An 18090-nucleotide genomic window follows, 5' to 3' on the forward strand; every position below is an offset into this window, starting at 1 on the left:
CCTGCCAGTAAGCCTTCGGAAGCGTCTCTGGGCCATCCAGTTGACTAACCAGCTTACACGGGAGTCTTGCTCTGTAACCGCCGCCAGGTTGTGTTGTATTTCGAGTCCTTGTCACTCTCACACGCTTCGTACACTTGGCGTTCCCAGGTCGGAAGTGAGTAGTGTACATTTGGCTCAGATACACACGGCCGCTCCGTTGCCCTGCTGTGGTGACAAAACTGTGCAGGTTTCTTCGATTGGGACGTCTTTTTACTCAACACGACGACGAGGCGTTCCCTGCTCTTCTGAACCTGCCAGCTGCTGAAACTGACGCGGAGAAGCCTGGGTCTGCTTGCATCGGGGACCGGTGAGTAGTTTAGCTAGAATCTGGTAGCCCTCCTGCAGGAGCCCATTGCTTTTCCCCGCTGTGTAAAACAGCACCCTTTTGCCGTACTCGCGCTCTGCTTCTGCCCACTGTGGAGGCTGCGCTTGAGTCGCGGAACTTGTTCTCCTTCATTTGTGCACTGAACTGAACTGCCTGAGTTCCCTAGAAGAGACTCTCCTTTTGCCCGTTGGCACCAGCGTGTGCATGTACTTTGAGCACAAGGCTCCACTCTTCGCAGGGCTCGGACTTCCATCTAGTTAGGTGCCTCTGAAGGCGAACTGAGTCTAAAGCATTGTATCGCACTGCCCGTTTTCCTTCCCTTGCAGGTGGACTACACATTTCGTGCATATAACGCTTGCGACTGTCGTATTTGTATATATATTGTGTTGATATGGTATGTGTTGGTTTAATATCGTTATATTGTGATTTTCTCGCTACGGTCATTGTTTTAAAGGCCTTGAAATAAATGTGTATATATTTTTAATATAACAACTGTTTGGAATAGTTTGTAAGTGATCTTGCTTTGTGTGCTCATTGTGGGCTTTCAGTCACCCTCACCCCTCTTGAGACCTAGTCTTGACCGCCGCGATCGCTACCTTGATTGGTCTGGCTCGTCCAGAGGTTACCCTGTTCCAAGTAATTAGGTTGGCCTTCTGAACTTCTGCGCCACCAGGACAGAGTTCAGAAATCCGTCTTAACAGGGAGAATGAAGGAGGAGGAGAAAAGGAAAGTCTTGAAGAGCTTCTGGAATTTAAGGAGATCCTGCACAACCCTGAGAGGGGCAGGGAGACCATTCCAGAGGGAGACCTACCCCCCCCTCCCAACTCTTTACTTAGAGAAGTGTTTGATTTGCAGCGCGTTGGAGCTAGCAGACTGAAGGACTCTACCAGGGAGGTATTTAGGGCGAGAGATGTAGCAGGGTCCCAGGCCCCAGAAAGCATTGTGGATGATGCAGAGGGTCTTTAATTTGATCCTAGCAGCAACCGGGAGCCAGTGGAGAGAAATTAGGGCTGGAGAGAGGCGGTCCCTGGGCTTGAGGCCAAGGATAAGTCTCGCACTCCTATTCTGGATTAGTTGAAGGGGATGAAGGAAGATTGAGGACGAGGCTGTTGCAGTAGTCAAAGCCTAGAGAGGACCAGAGCTCTAAAGACATTGAGTTTCTGGGGTAAGGCGAGGAAAGGGAGAATGCCTCCGAGGAGGTGCAGCCGATAGTGGGCCGTCTTGGCAAGGTCCACGATGTGGGGAGAGGAGACAGGAGTCGAACATGACACCAAGGTTTTTTTGCCTAACAAGAGAGGGAGGGGACCCATTGGGGGTGGCCAGAGGGAGGGAAATGCGGGAGCTGGAGTGCCAATGAGAAGGATCTCAGTCTTACTGGCATTAAGGCAGAGATCTTGGCAGCACACCATAAATGAACAACAGTCAGACAGTCAGAGATGAGAGAGAAGGAGAGAAGCTTGAGGGATCGCTGTGTGTTGTCTGCATAACACTGGAAGTGATGACAGAAGGAGATCAAGTGGACCAAAGGGGCAAGGTAGATGTTGAAAAGCCACGGCCGGAGTATAGAGCCTTGAGGGACGCCGCAGGTGGAAAGTGATAGGGGAGAAAAAAGGGCAGTGTTGCACCTGGGAAGGTCAGTCAGAGAGGAAGGAAGTCAACCAGTCCAGTGCCAGGCCCATGATGCCAAGGGAGTCACAGAGCCGATTTGTCAGGGTGGCATGATTGACTGTGTCGAAGGCAGAGGAAAGACCCAGGAGAATAAGAACGGATGGAGAGTGGAGTCAAGATTTGAGAGCAAGTCTTCATGGGTGTTCAGTAGAGCCGTTTCTGTGCCTCTGGTTGCTCTGAACCCAGACTGGTGGTCGTGGAGACAACCGACAGATATGGTGTGTTGGGTCAGTTGGGAAGATGGCCAGCTTCTCCAGAAGGTTGCCCAGGAAGGGGGTAATGGAGATAGGGCGGTAGTTAGCAGGGCAGGAGAGGTCAGAAGCTGACTTTTTTGGGAGCGGATGCACAAGGGAGTCCTTGAAGGGGGAGAGGGAAGGTGCCGGTGGCGAAGGAGTGGTTACAGAAATCAGACAGGGAAGGCGCAAGGGAGGCAATGATGTCCTTGATAGTTCTGAAGGAGCATAGTTTCATAGAGAGAGACTTGTGTAGAGACCTCATCAAGTGCTATGGGTGAGAAAGAGGAGAGAAGTAGGGAAGGGGGCCAAGGGAGGCATGAGAAATGGGGAGGGAGGCGGAAGGGGGTAGAGGAGAGTGTGGACAGAATGTCCTGAGTTTTGGAAAGGAAGTAAGAGGCCAGTGAGGTATAGGGGGTCAATGATGGCAGGGGAGTTGTGGAGATTGCAGAAGGATTGGCGAGTTCCTTGCTGATTTTAAGCAGTTCACCAGAATTGTTACTGGCCCCAGAGATGCGGGCTTGGATATGAGCCCTCTTAGAGCGGATGAAGAGTCTGTATTGCCTTTGGAGCAGGCGACAGGCCAGTTTGTAAGAGGATGTGTCCGATGCCCGCCACTTCCTCTCAGCCAGTCTGCACTTGCATTTCAGAGAGGCTAGGTCGGAGTCATACCCAAAATAATCATACCAAAAATTGGTTTCCCGCTCCTTCTTTGACTCACTTTGAACAAACAACTAAAAAGGAATTTGCTGTACCTCTGTTGGGGCGTTGATATTCCAAAGCGCTCCACCAGTGAGGTGAAGACTGTTCAAGGCAGAGGCAAGCTCTGTTCCCTACCCATCCCCAGGACACATTGGGGGCGACCTGCTGCTGGAACAAGACCTGCATCTCTGCCAGTCACACTGCTGCACCAGCCTCCCTTGCACTGGAAGCCCCGAGAACAAGGACTACACTTGTCCCTAAGGGACTCTCAGCACCCGAGAGCCAAGACTGCAAGTATTCCTGGGTTTTTTAATGTCTAACCACTGCAAGCCGTGATTTGAGCTTGCTCCACAGCACTGAACCATCAGGACCCCGTGGAGCTGCATTTGGTGGTACTCTGATTCTTAAATACCTGCACTGCCTGTGCATACCAGTTCACTGCAGCACTGCGGTAGCAGAGCAGGTTTTTGCCTCGACCCAAACTCAAAGGACCTTGTTGCATCTGCCGTCTTCGAACCTCTGTTCAACTCACCAGCATCTTCGCTGCTGTACTTCACAGCCAGTCAAAGCAACCCTGGTGGCACATGATACCGCGACCATTGGACTTTGCATTGAACCGCCCGACTCACCTTCACCATCAAACCAACCATTGTGACCCTCACAATGCACCCTTCAAGCATTACTTCGACCTGCTTGACAGCACTCCCTGCCTGCCTAGAACACAACTGCTGCATTCAAAGACGCTTCAAACCACACCTAGATGCCTGGTTCGATTTTGTCAAAACACCAAGACCAGCTAAAGGTACATTTGACTGGTAACTGCCTCTCTGGTCCATATTTGGGTCCTAGAGACTAGCTACGTCACCAGTCAACCATGTTCGCCCAAGTTCATCAATGTGGTTAATTATTGTCCTTTCTCCCTCCCCTCACACCCCCCCACCGTTTCATTACTCAGAACGCAGCATCGTCTATCCTGCATATTCTCTGTTCTTTCCTCGGGTGTCATTTTTGTGCAGTGTCTTTCATGTTAGTTATTCTTGCAGGTGGTGGGTTTATTAAAGTACATCTATTCATTGAAACTTGATTGGAAATTTCCTTTACTATGGGCCGCTATGCTTTGCTGTTTGGGTCGCTACTGAATCACCTTCACAACCCTCTTGACAGCATAGCTTCCCCTCGGCCCACTTTACTGCAAACGGCGAAGGAGGCATCTCATTCTCTCTTAACTGTGTGTTTTACCTTAATGATTGGGATCACTGTTGGTTTGTAGAAGTGTTAGGGATGAGTAAGTGGTGTCACTACTTCTCACCCATGTACCCCCCAGAGCAGAATTCATTTAGTCGCAACATACATTGCAATGATTCATGCCTGAACATGCTCTAAGCATCGGTAAAGTTACGGTAATCACTGGCCCCGCCCTGCCTGCACATTATATGGCGCCTATATACACACGTGTTTCCAAACGAAACGACGGTCCTCGGGAAATGCAGATGTAGGCGACGGTGTGGGAGGGGGTGGGGGGGAGAGCACAGAGGCTAGTCACACATTTAGGGAGAGTAGAGATGTAAACAGACAAACCACTGCTTGATGTCAACATCTCGTAAAAAGTGTTCCCTTTACAGGCCTAGTTCGAGTTGCACAGATCCTTACATGCCCTCAAGTCAGGGTGAAGAACATCAAGAAATACAGGAGCTAGCCTTTTGTTCATCAGAGGAATGTAAAAAAAAAAAAATAATAATAATTCAAAAAAACTTGACTGACTGCATTAACCCTGGATGACCGCAATACAGACCACCGAGTCATCTGGCAAACATGATCCTAAAACCTAGCAGAGGAGCAAGCAGTATACGCCGACAAGCTAGAGACCTCCAAGGACCGGCCTCATCCAGGTACCCTAATACAAATACCCTAGAACAAGGTTATACTCAAGTCAACACTAAACCCACACACGAAAAAGGAAGGATACTTGACTGGGTTGTGGTTATAAATTGCACCATCACCCTACCTGACCCGACTCCACTAGTATGGTCAGACCACCATCTTATCACCTTTGAATTGCATATTAACAACCTGGAAAAGAGCCCATTATTGCTCCCCCCTGCCTCACAAGGAATAAACTTAATATTACAGCAGATGCTCTAGTTCCTTTGGTAGCCCCCCTACTCAATGCCCTACCGGACACCAATGATCCCAACAATCTAATTAACATCTACAATGAGACCATGACTAATGCTATTGACACTATTACCCCACTAAAGCTACGTAAGAGTAAACCCATAGCCCACCTTAACTCGTGGTTCACTCCAGAGCTAAAAATACTCTGCACGGAAAAAAGAAAATGGGAATCACGTTGGAAATCATCCCCCACACCTGAAAATAAATCTAACCTTGCCATCATTACTGCTACCTACAAAATTAAGATAATCCAGGCCAAAAAAGAAACCTATAATGACAGAATAGCTCAAGCCAGTTCCAGTACTAAAGAATTATTTAACATCCTAAGAGAACTAGAGAACCCCAACCCACCGCCAGACACTTGCACTAAGGACAAAGCCTGGTGCACCAGCATTCAAAATGCCCTTTCCAATAAAATTAAAGGTCTACAGACCAAAATAGCTGACAAAAGATCCCAATTATCAGCCACTACACCAGCACCTACTCCCACCCATTACTCGGACTCAGGTTTCACTTTCAAAAAAGTCACCATTCCTGAAGTCCACAAAATCATTGCGTCTCTTAAACCATCTAACTGTAAGGGCGATAGCTGCCCAGCTCAGATTATAAAAGATGCAGCGAGCGACCTTGCCCCATTCATTACCAAACTTGTAAACTCCTCATTCTCGAACAATTCCGTCCCAAGTAACCTCAAACAGTCCTGGGTTCTACCACTACTGAAAAAACAGACCCTTGACCCGGCTATACCCACTAACTACAGACCAATTACGACAGTCCCCTTTCTACTGAAAATTCTGGACAGAATAGCCTACTTGCAAATACAGGATTATCTTGAAGATCACAAACTACTCGGTACCCGTCAATCTGGTTTCAGACCTCGGTATGGAACAGAAACTGCACTTGTCGACCACAAAAGCCATATCGATGAATTGAAAGACAAAGGAAAGATGGCCATCATACTTCTACTCGACCTCTATGCGGCGTTTCATCTGGTGGATCACTCCATACTTTGCAACCACTTATCCTCTGCGGCCCACTTCTCCAGCTCTGCAGTTGCCTGGATCCAATCTTTCCTTGCTAACAGAACGCTGCGCTTGTTCTCACTGTCATCAGCGGCTGACCCCACCCCTCCCCCATCTCCTGCGTCTCGCCCACTTTGTACAACATTTTTACAAAGCCACTATTCGACAAACTTGACCGCCTGGGTGTCACCTACACAAATTATGCAGATGACACCCAGATACTCCTACCCCTCTCAGGAACCTATGATACAGACGTTGCGCGGATTAACGAAGTCTACATCATCATTCAGGCATGGATGGCCACACATGGCCTCTGCCTGAATGATGATAAGACAGAACTACTCCTAGTCGGATCATCTAATAATCTTCTTAAACTAAGTTCTCACTATACAGATATCATCATCGATGGGAACAGTATACCCATAGCCAAACATGTAAAAACGTTAGGTTTATACCTCAATGCCCAGTCTAACCTAACCAAGCAGATAAACATGACCTCCTCGGCCACAGCTTACACCGGCAAGTTGATCCGAGCCTGTAGACCGGTACTATCCCCCATCAGTAGCCTTACACTGGCGAGGGCGCTCATACTATCCAAATTGGATTATTGCAACAGCCTTTATCTAGGAGCAAACAAGTCCATCGTAAATAAACTACAGATTATGCAAAACAACGCACTTAGAGCAGCGTTGAATAATCCTAAAAGAGTGCACATTTTAGAAATTAGAAAGCAACACAGGTGGCTCTCTATACATGACAAAATTGCCCTAAAAATGATCTGCCTCACACACAAAGCGATTAACTTCCAAGCCCCCACCCGCCCCCTATCTCACAGTTAAGTTCACATGGAAGGTATCCAATAGATTCACAAGATCTTCCAACACAACATCCTTGGCGGTGCCTAGATACAATCTAAAAAGAGCCGGAGGTTCTAGCTTCCCGGTATTAGCCACTCAGCTATGGAACACTCTCCCTCAGAACATCCAAACCATTCAAACATTCAACAAATTCAGAAGCCATGTTATCACATGGATTCTTAACAAAACATAAAATAGTTGCTCTTGATACCACTAACAGCTAGGTGGTCTGCTCAACTAGTATACGCGTCACCCATCCTACACTACTGCTATGACCCATTGTATAATATGTATAATGTATATATGTACCTTTGTAATTATACAAATTGTATTAATGATCACAACTGTCTATACTATGCCATGTAACCACTTCCAGCCTCAAGCGCCCAATTACCTCCGGGTCTGGTGCGCGATATAAATAAAACAAACATTGGGAGAGAACAGATACTGGGAGTCTGGCGTCATTGCTGCCCCAGCAACAGCCCCCTCCCCCCACTTGCAGATATCTCCATAAACCACTGGTCAAAGGCTGTACTACTTATCTCTTTGCCGTACCCTGCCACGTCCAAGCCATTGGGGGGGTACCTAGCCTGACAACACCAAACCAATCGAGGAAGACTCCCGGTATTCGTAGAGCAAGCACAGGGCAGACCACCCGTTTAGTGAAAAGAAACTTCCCGCTTACCAATCCCACCCTGTTCTACACTTACTGCCTCCCAGCAGGTCTGTGAGATTGTGTTAAATGTGGGTTTCCTGCTTCTGCCAGCAGTGACATGTCCCAGAAAAACCAGAAAAACATGCAAATTGGCACAATCCACCCCCTCCCCCGCAAACTGGTATGCCAACAGTGATGCGTGCCAAATTGTAAGCACCTACCATCAGGCACGTGTTGATTGCCGACCGACATAACTATGTGGAAGACCCATTTGGGACCAGGTTTTTTTTTTTTTTTTTTAAATAAAGTCATGGGATGAAGTTAACAGGTGACATTTGACCAGGGGTCAAGTCCTAACAATTAAAGTGGGGGGGGGACTCATCAACAAACGCAATGTGATGTCACCAGAAATTAACATACCAAGGTGAAATATGCACATTTCGTTAAATTGGCTTTGCATAAGCACCCAAATTGAACAGGACCAATGGCATTTCCCTTTCATAAAATCAACGCACACCCAAAACCAAGACAGGATATTTTCTCCTAATAGTGTTTTTGAAAATGTTAAAAGGTGTGCGCATTTTAAACTCCAAGAACCAATACAAATGTTTTCCCTGGGACTTGCAGTACCTAAATGGGACATTTCACCTTTAGTTGTTTCTTATTTTTCATCAGGTTCTCTAGTGCAGTGGTGAAGTGTCCGGCCTGCAAACCTGAGGACTGCAGGTTTGAAACCCGAAATCGGCTTTAATTCATAAATTCAATTAAGACACCCAATGTTTCTCTTTTAGCTGGGGGGGGACTGAGTCCATCCACTGAATAAAGTGGGTGGACTGCGTCCCCCCGCGTGTACCCTCGACTTCAGCCCTGCATTTGGCAGGAGCTGCTTGCTTTGTAGTGGGAGTTTGCAGGTATGCCACTTAACACACTCTATAATGCAGAGTTTATGGACGTACAAGCTTGGATGAAACACTGTGCTCCAAAACCACCCTGGTCCTTTCTGTGACAATTCCATTGTGATCTTTTAAGGTGGTGTATTGGAGCGCTAGAATGGTCACTGCTGCGCTGCTTCTAAGCACTAGGGAAGCAGACGAGAGCCAATGAGATCAGAGGGATGGGGACCCTTAGGCATAATGTGCGGCTTGATCACTCTATCCAGGGGCCAGGGAGCTGGCAGAGTGGGCAAACTCACCTTAGTCACTGCAGTTCAAACACTGATGCAGGGGGAGGGGGCCGGGGGAGGGCTGTTTATCGCCATCACGTACCCCAGCAGAGGAGAGGGAGCAAAGTCAGCTGCTATCTGATGCGCATTGGAGGGATGTGTGGGAGAGTGTGCTCTGCTGTCACACAGGAAGCGATGGGGCCGTCACCTAGAGAGTATTATCCCACCCGCCCCGCCACTCTGTGTTAATGCGCCCTTACACACAGGGAGGCAGCCTCCAGACATGGCGGGCCCTCCCCCCCCTTCCCGCAGCATCCTCTGCCCCGGACGCCAGCATCCTCCTCGGGCCGACGCTCCCCCGAAGGCTCCCCGCACTCACCCACTTCCCCGGACACCGAGGCCTGGGCGCCGAAGGGACGCCCCCGGAAGAGCGAGCCGTCCTCCAGCTGCAGCGAGGCCATGGTCAAGTCAAGGCGGGGAAAGAGACAGGCCTGCGCCGACAAACACGTGGGGAGACCCGAGCACAAGCACCGGCTCGACCTGCACACGCACAGCCGAGAGGAGGAGGAGCGGGGCCGGGGAGGAGCTCAAGCCAGGAGGCGGGGGAGGAGTCGCGGGAGAGTGGGCGGGGCGATGTCAGGGGCGGGGCCAGAAAGGGGAGGGGCCGCAGAGGAAGAGCCGGGAGAAAGGAGGAGCCGAGGCTTGGCGGGAGTGGAGGAGGAGAGCGGGCAGCCGGGAAATAGAGCTGCCCTGGGAGTAGAGCAGGCAGGGAAGAAACTCTACACGCAGATAGGCAGCCGGGAAATAGAGCTGCCCTGGGAGTAGAGCAGGCAGGGAAGAAACTCTACACGCAGATAGGCAGCCGGGAAATAGAGCTGCCCTGGGAGTAGAGCAGGCAGGGAAGAAACTCTACACGCAGATAGGCAGCCGGGAAATAGAGCTGCCCTGGGAGTAGAGCAGGCAGGGAAGAAACTCTACACGCAGATAGAGAAGTAGAGAAGGGCACAGGGGGGAAGAGGAGGGGTAGGGTGATGAGTCATTAAAGGAAATGAGGTGAAGGAGCTAAGCCTGTCTGTACAATACAATAATGCGTTATTGCCTTGACTAGCAACACAATTTACAAAACTGGGTTACAAATATTATGCAGTCCTCGTTTATCAAAGTACTCTGTTCCTCAAGCAGGATTTGCATGTCATCCTCTGGTCTTTTGCTAGCCCTTTATTTGCTATTCTGCTCTCTTTAGTTTCTCTGTGTTAGGGAATATTTGGAGTAGTACCCTTTGGGTGCACTACAACAACCTTCACCTCCTAGCAATAAGGCAATAAGAACCCAACTTTGGTATAACTCTGAACTACCAGGGCTGGTCATCGGGCTGGCTCTCGCCGGATCCGAGATCCGGCACCAGATATGTAGCTGGATCTCGGGATCCGGCCAGAGTCAGCCCCCAAACCCCTGCTCTGCGCTGGGGAGAAGGAAAAAAAAGCGCATGCGAGCAATCTGTAACTTCCTCTGGTGACCCCATGCAAGAGGTCATAAAATGAAATTACAGTCCTCAGGCATGGACCCGGATTATTTATTTATTTATGCAATGTTTGTCGGATACCTGTATCCAACAAACATTGCATAAATAAATATGCAGGTATCTGACAAACATTGCATAAATAATACCCCTATTAACATCACACACAATTGAGCCACCCAAATGCTTTCAGAGGGGAGCTGCAGGAGCTATGCTGGGTGTGGTTCAAGTAAAGGAAAACGTTGCTTATGGCGAACAGAAATCACAGTGTTTGAATAGTACCCAACGGGAAGTTTTTTTAAAAATAAAATGGAATGGAAATTGTGCATTTTAAAGATTATTTACTCAGCAACACTGGTCAAAACTATTTTCCACATAGTGAAGTAACTCATCACCAGTGCCATGGAAGTGGTTTAAAGTGGAATTGATATATAGTTTGGAAAAGAAGCCACATGAAAGAAATAGTGCCATTTTAAGCTATTATTTTGGACATTTCCTTTGATCGGAGGTCAACTGCAAGCTCCACCCCCCTTAATACCGCCTCCTTGGAAACCGCCCCCCAACTCTGCCACCATTTTCCATTTTCACCACTGTGTACTACACAGGTTGGTAGCGTGATTGAGCAGCCAGGCTTATCTCAAGAGGCGTCAATGTGAGGAGTAGGGTGGTTACACAGAGATTCACAGTGACAAGTATCCAAATAAACTCTTACAGCCAAAGTTTCTTGATTAAACAATTATTCATTTATTTAACAGTTTGAATAAGCCTTCTTCGGAAAGGGCAATATAATAGTAACACACAAATACACTCCAAAATACACACTCTCAGTTTCTCTAAATCAGCTGATACCCATTTGGGATGGCACACAGATACTTCCTACACCCTCAGGTGACTTAAATAGCTAGGACACTGTGGACATTAATAAATCACTTTTGCATTCAGGGGAATACTTAGGAGCATGTCAAAGAAAAGGGTTATTAGAATAAAACAAGAGATCAATCAAATATTCTGAAGGATGTAAGTACTTTTAGAACCCCCAATGCATAGCAAGTTACCCCTTTCCTGGAAGGAAGGTCAAACTACACAATCAGGGGAGAGAAGAGTCATTCAGGGAGCCAGGGACAGACCAAAGTCAATTGGACAAAAGTCTAGATGAGCTGAAGCACTTCTTGTAAGTAAGTAAAAGTCTTGCACAATGTTTTAGAAGACTTTGTAGAAAAAGTAGAATCAATGTAGGGCCACAAGCTGGGAGGCTTGTGAGAAGTAGAAGATGCAAGCAACTCTACAGAAGCAACCAAGACAAGTTTCAACTGAGAACAAGTATGGCTACAAGACAAGAGGTGTGTTCCCTTAGACTGTACAGTACCTTTGTTTAGAAGAAATGGTTCCAGCTGGCTTCTGTTCCCGTGTGGCTATGCAGATCCTGTTGTTCCTGTGCCTCAGTCGTAGGGACAAGAGGGAGGACTTCTGGGGACTCCTGCACCACAACTGGACGGTCGGCAACAGAAAAGGACAAACTTCTATTCAGCGGCCTTTCGCGGTTTTAGTTCCTTGTGTCTCAGCAAATAGCACCCCCGCGGACTCTCGGATACTACTTTGGACTTTCCTTGAATCTGGGGTCGAGCACTCTGTTGAGGTGGCTCAGGCTTGGTGAGTCCTGCTTAGTAGGAGTCCGGAGGATCTTCTAGCAGCTCAGGTCTGACTTAAAACTGATGCACTCCAATCTTGTGTTCCTCTCCCTGGCACTACGGTTCATGCAGCAGCAAGGAAGTACGGCCAGCTCCGAGAGGATGTCCAGACGAGTTCACTTTGGAGTTGATTTGTCCCACCAACTCAAGTGGAAAAGTCATCCTAGCAGGGCTTCTCTAGTAGAAATTAATTTGGAGCTTCAGCACAGCAGCAGGGCTTCACCGGGCAAACCAATGGTCCAGGAGTTACAGCAGGTGTCTCTTTCAAGTTCTTCTTCGGATTCCTTCATCCAGTGGTCGACTCTGCCTTCCAAGCCAAAAAGCCTTGCCTTATATGCAGGTTTCTCCCATTCATTCCAGCCTAGCTGTCAATCACACAGCAGGGTGGCTGTCCTTGTTGGACAGCCAGCAGGCCAATCACCTTTGGGTGCATTCCTGTAACCAAGGGGATTAAGCACAGGGTGTAAGTGATTTCAACCCGGCACTCCACCTAAGTCAATGCCTAGCGCGTGATGCACAGCTGGAACCCTTAATTATTTATTTATGTCTATAAGTTCTTTTATTTCTGAATGATATACCCTTATATCACACCCCTCTCTTTGAATCCCCCCCGGTTACACTGAACCTGCAAGCAGGCTGTTTTGCAAAGTTAAAAGGATTTATTTTATGTATGTCACAATATAAATATATCACACTATTTAATATTTATACAATGATCACCAATGGGGTGATGTCACAATAAATCTCTTTAATCACACAGAGTAATAATAGGGAAAATAATGCAGCATAGAGTAATACTTTGTGTGGGTTCAATCAAAATCAATGTGATCACTCTTTTCCCCTGCACACTACTCAATCCACCCAATATGCAATACCAAGAGATGGAAGGAGAGAAAACAGGTTTCAGGAATACAGAAGTCAACAAAGGAGTATCAATCCCAATTTCCCCCCTGCAAACACAGAGAAAAACAGGAATGATTGCCACTTGTCAAAATGGTTTTGAATGTGGCTTTGAATGGAACGGTAAAAACACTATAAATGGATTTAATTCACTAGAATGGATTCAATACTAGTGGGAGCCGCTTTGTATAGTTTCAGATAAACACTAGCAATGATTATTGAGTAACTAGCAGATTGAAAACTTAATCCTGAGGTCGGATGCAATGTACAGCTGTTTCACACGTGATAGATTTGAGCCAAACGCAAAATTTGGAATGCGGTTTTAAGTTCGCTGGAAAGCTGAGGATGTTAGCTTCAAGTGGACACTTAAATTATGTTTCTAGCATAAACGGTGAAGAAGTTATGAAGGTTTTTGTAGAGGTCGGTTTTTCAGAAAGAGTCAAAATTTATAAAACAAGGTTGCACTTTTTAAATTTACAAACAAGATTTTTCTTATACTAGGGAGACTATGAAGCCACAAACTACACGACAGCACAGCCACCAGTCCAGCGACGCCTCTGGCTGGTTTTTGCCTGCCGAGACGCTTGTCTTTCTTCAGCAAATATATTAGCGCAAAGATGATTTTAACACTACTATTACCAAAGGACTATAGGGATGAGAGAAAGATTCAGGTAAGACAAAAGATTTTCTACAATGCAGTTCTGGATATAATTGAATGGGTTTGGATAGTATTAATTATGGATCAGATATTTGCTAGGGACAATCCTATGCTATGGATACTCACTGCCACTGTTCGGAAAGGACTTGTCAGGGATCTGGTCAAAGATTTCTGGACTGGAATTCTGCTAGCACACCGGACTGGACTCAAGGCGCTCTGGTTCTGCACTCAGCACGGCACTCTGGACACTGCACGGCGGGATGGGACTGGATCTGACGGGTTGCTTCTGGTTCGCAGCGATCTGGTCACAGCTCTGCTCTACTCGGTCGGATCTCTGGATTGTGGCAAGAATTCTTAGCAAGAAAGCAGCACAACTCAGCCAGGCTGTTCTTTTTGTTGTTCCCCTTAGAGGTCTGGGGTAAAATCTGGTTTCAGGATTTATTAAAGGCCAAGCTGAGAATGGTTCAGCTTTGGAAGTGGACCTTTCTGCTTTCAAAGTTCTGGAGTCTGGAATATGGATTTCTCTTGTCTTGCAAAGTGCTTCACCAGCAATCAAATGGTGGGTGAATGTGTGTGTCCTTCTAGGTTCTAAGCTGTCTCTATTTATGTATTTTCTAAAAGGGTGGGTATGCTGACTTCTACTAGGCACACCCTCTGGTATTCTATTGGTTAGGGTCTTTCTCTCCCCTGATTTGAGAAGAAAACACGGTGTCATGATGACGCTGTATTTTGTAATCCAGGGAGTACCTCCCCTTTGTTTCTGCACATGAAATCTATTTTTCATACAAGACATATTTACAATTTTACAAACTTGCTAGCAACAGCATATTGATATCACAGATTTGGTGGAGCAAGTATTCATCTAAGCCCCATCACGATCGGAGCTTGGATCTAGATTTGGTAATTTTTCGCACTTTTGGTCTGGTACCCAATGTCAGATTTGTCCACATTTTTACACATATGTGCCCATGATATCTGGGCATAATCATGTGAAGTTTCATGTTTCTGGCATCACCACAATTTCTACAAAACCACACATTCTGTAGTCATGTCCCTGAACATCGCACAGAGTTCTGAGTAGTTTTAAAACGTGACCAGAGTTTTCGTATTAACAATACTGTCATTTTACAAATTTTAACAATTTTGCACAGTCCTCTGTCAGTCCTTTAAAAAAAAATACTTTCTTGTGCTTTAAGAATACACATAACTGTCTGTCCCGCCTCCAAAATTTTGGTGGGTCAAGAGCAATGCCTGCCTCTTTCCCCTGGCAGGAGATTCTGTTGACAGTTGCATCTGCATATCTTTTCAATCAAGGGAGTCTTTTGTCTCTCCCCAGAGCAGCATAGCAAAATCATCAACACCTGAATGGAAGTTCCTGGCCTTTTGGTGGGAAGCAGAAGGGTGGTGTGTTTCTCAGTGGGGGAAGCTTCTTTGAAGTTTTGCCAAATCAGGTTACTTTAAAGTACATTTTTACATTGTTCTTTGTTGAAATTAAAGTTACCATTTTTAAAACAGGCAAACAAATCTCTAATTCCAGTCTTTTTAAACATAGTAATTAAATAGTGGCAACCTATATTGCTTTTGACAGCAAGTCACTTCATTTCAACCATTTGATTTTACTGTACAAGTTTAAGCTTCCAGTGTAATTGAATGACAGGTTTCATTCAGGCGGCCAGCGGTACTGCGCCCATATCTGACAGATTTTCCCAGGCAAGCACCTTTTTTTAATGTGGAAATTCTTGTGATGAAATCTGCTTCTCTTGACATTGTGTGCTTATGTGGATTCTTTAAATAAAGTGATGGTTAACACCCAGGGAGGATGTTGGATATTTCCTAATGTTTTTGAACCATTATTTTGCAATTTCAGAAGCCAAGGAAAAAAGGATTTCAGAGCACTTCTGGGTGTCCTTGCAATGAAGCACTGTTTCAGAGCACTTCTGGGTGTCCTTGCAATGAAGCACTGCCTTTCAGGTAGTTTCCATTTTCTCCTGTGGGCAGCCCAATGACAGGTTTTAACAGTGTGGTCTCCTGTTCCACCACTGACACAGGCAAAGTAGATTGGCGGCCAACTTTCTGGTTTCACTGCGCAATTCTCAGAGGTTTAGCCCGCATAGGGCTTTTTGCGGCCATTTTGTTGGTTCTGGTGCCACCAGCACACAGTGATGTCACAGGGCAGAGCATACCACAAGCCCCCCCTCGCGATTTGACTTTTGACCGTCCGTCAAGGGAAGTCGCGAGATTGGGATGATCATTTTCTTTTCTTTCTGGTCCAAATTTCAAAATTCATCAGCTTCTCCCATCATTGGTGGATCGACCGATTCTCCTCGCCAATTTCTGATGAGAGTATGGGGCGATACCCCGGGCCCCCTGGATCTTTCCTTCCGGTCCCTGGTTGGTCCTCCTTGGTTTTAGTCTCCATGGTTTCCAATTCTAGGATGACAAAGCGAAAGCGTATTTGTAGACATTTCCCCACCACTATTTATGTAGTGGGGCAGATGCATACATTTTGACAAATCAGGACCATTTTTTCTATTTGCAATTTATTGACTATATAGATGGAATATTTTTATAGTTGGAATTCTAGGGAGCTGGAGTGACCCCCTCTGGGGTTCCAGGAGAATCCTCTAGTAGCTGCAGAGTGTGCCTAGGATAGCAACACTTCAGTTGGTTGATATGGACCCACTTATCTTCCCCCTCCACCAAACTGCCTTTGGGGGTGCAGATTTTGTAGGCGATTGGTGAGATTTTGTCTACAATTTCAAAAGGACCCCTCCAGCTAGGCAAAAATGTGCGCTGTTTGGCTTGGTTCCTTTGGAAATTGTATACGTAGACCCGGTCTCCTACATGGTATTCTGTTCTAGTAGTCTTTAAGTCATAGTGGGTCTTCATGCCGTCTGCAGATCTTTCTAGATTTCGCTGAGCATAGGCAAAAGCATGTTGAAGGTGTTTTCTCAGATTTTCAACATACTCATGAGTTGTGGAGGCATTGAACAATGTCTGCTCTTGGGTTCTGTAGAGCAGATGCTGGGGAAGCACCATCCTTCATCCAGTCATCAGCTCAAACGGTGACATTTTAGTTGCAGATGAAGGGGTAGATCTGATGGCAATCAGGACAAGAGGTAATCGAATATCCCAACTTGGCCCAGAATCTGCCACAAACTTTTTTAATATGCTCACAATTGTCTTGTTGTATCTCTACTGCACCACTAGAGGCTGCCCGGTAGGCAATGTGCAATTTCCTTTTGACAAAAAGGTATCTCCCACATCTTTGTCATTACTTCGCTAGTGAAGTGGCTACCTCAGTCTGACTCGATCCTTTGGGGTAGTCCAAAATGTGAGAAGATGTGGTTCATCATCAGGGCAGCTACTGTTTCTGTCTTGCAATTTGGGGCCGGGAGACATTCCACCCATTTAGTAAACAAGCATGTCACGGTCAACATGTACTTGTTCCCCCTAGAGGAGCTAATCACGGGCGCGATAAAATTGACTTGCAAATCTGACCATGGCAGTGTCATCCCCCTCTTTTGGAGAGGTGCACGGTGTGTGAGGGATGTTGGCTGAAATTGTGCACACACAAGACACCCCTTCAAGTATTGGTCGAGGTCCTGCCCCATGTGTGGCCAGTATGCAACCTCTCTTAAGATTTCAAGTGTTGTATGAAACCCCCTATGACCGGCTGTGGCCGCATCATGGGCGTGACTTAACATCAGGCTTCGGAATGAGATAGGGACCACCCACTGATCATGGCCAGCTAGGGATCTCCTTACCAACAAACCGTCTTGGATTCGGAACATTTTTGGACATTTCATCAACACTCTGAGGTCCTCTTTCCCTATGTAATCGGTATCCGTAGGGGAAAGTTCTCAGGGTCTTCAATGTGCTGATAAAATTTACCAATTATTGTATCCCCTTTTTGAGCTGTAATCAAATCAGCATCTGGGGTCTCCTTACTCCATTGTGCAGTTGAGAGTTCATTGTGAGCATTTGTCTGGGACCTAGGGATAGCAGTGACCTGGATTTCCCCCAACAGGGATTCAATCTCAAGTAGATCCCCTTGGATGGCTCTGGCTTTGGGCAGATTTCAGCTAGGTCATTTCCAGTTTTGTCTAGTCCCTCTACTTTAGAATGACCCTTAAACTTTTTCCAGTAGATGGTCATCCCATTCGAGGTGACCGGATCATCAATGTTTTGAATTAATTTTCCATGTTTCAATGGTTTATTATTAGCACATCGCATGCCTCTGGTTTTCCAGTTAACCAGGTGCTCCATGAACACTTTCCGTACATAATCCGAATCAGTGATTAGGACCAGTTTGTGGAGTTGGTGTTGGACAGCAGTGAGGATGGCTTGATGCACAACCATCAACTCTGCCACTTGACTACTTCGGGGACCAATCTTGTACCCAGCAGAGGTTTCTGGGGCGTCATTCACCCATGCATCCCCTACGCCGGCCACAAGTTCTTTTTCCCCGTTGTTGTCAACATGGT

General features: G+C 46.7%; 1 protein-coding gene across 5 annotated transcripts in view; it reads right to left on the bottom strand.

Annotated features, from left to right (window-relative positions):
* CAD (carbamoyl-phosphate synthetase 2, aspartate transcarbamylase, and dihydroorotase) overlaps window positions 1-9415 on the bottom strand; it is a 425465-nt gene extending 416050 nt beyond the window's left edge. For 4 of the 5 annotated variants that reach the window (XM_069605502.1, XM_069605501.1, XM_069605500.1 and 1 more), the window contains exon 1: window positions 9218-9415. In XM_069605502.1, coding sequence (XP_069461603.1) covers window positions 9218-9299 — 82 coding nt within the window. In that variant the 5' untranslated portion in view covers window positions 9300-9415. The remainder of the gene's footprint in view (window positions 1-9217) is intronic. The other variant, XM_069605503.1, reaches the window with a different exon arrangement.
* Window positions 9416-18090: the final 8675 nt, after the last annotated feature.

This window comes from Ambystoma mexicanum, chromosome 4p, assembly GCF_040938575.1.
Source record: "Ambystoma mexicanum isolate Mex_15411 chromosome 4p, UKY_AmexF1_1, whole genome shotgun sequence".
Lineage (NCBI taxonomy): Eukaryota > Metazoa > Chordata > Amphibia > Caudata > Ambystomatidae > Ambystoma > Ambystoma mexicanum.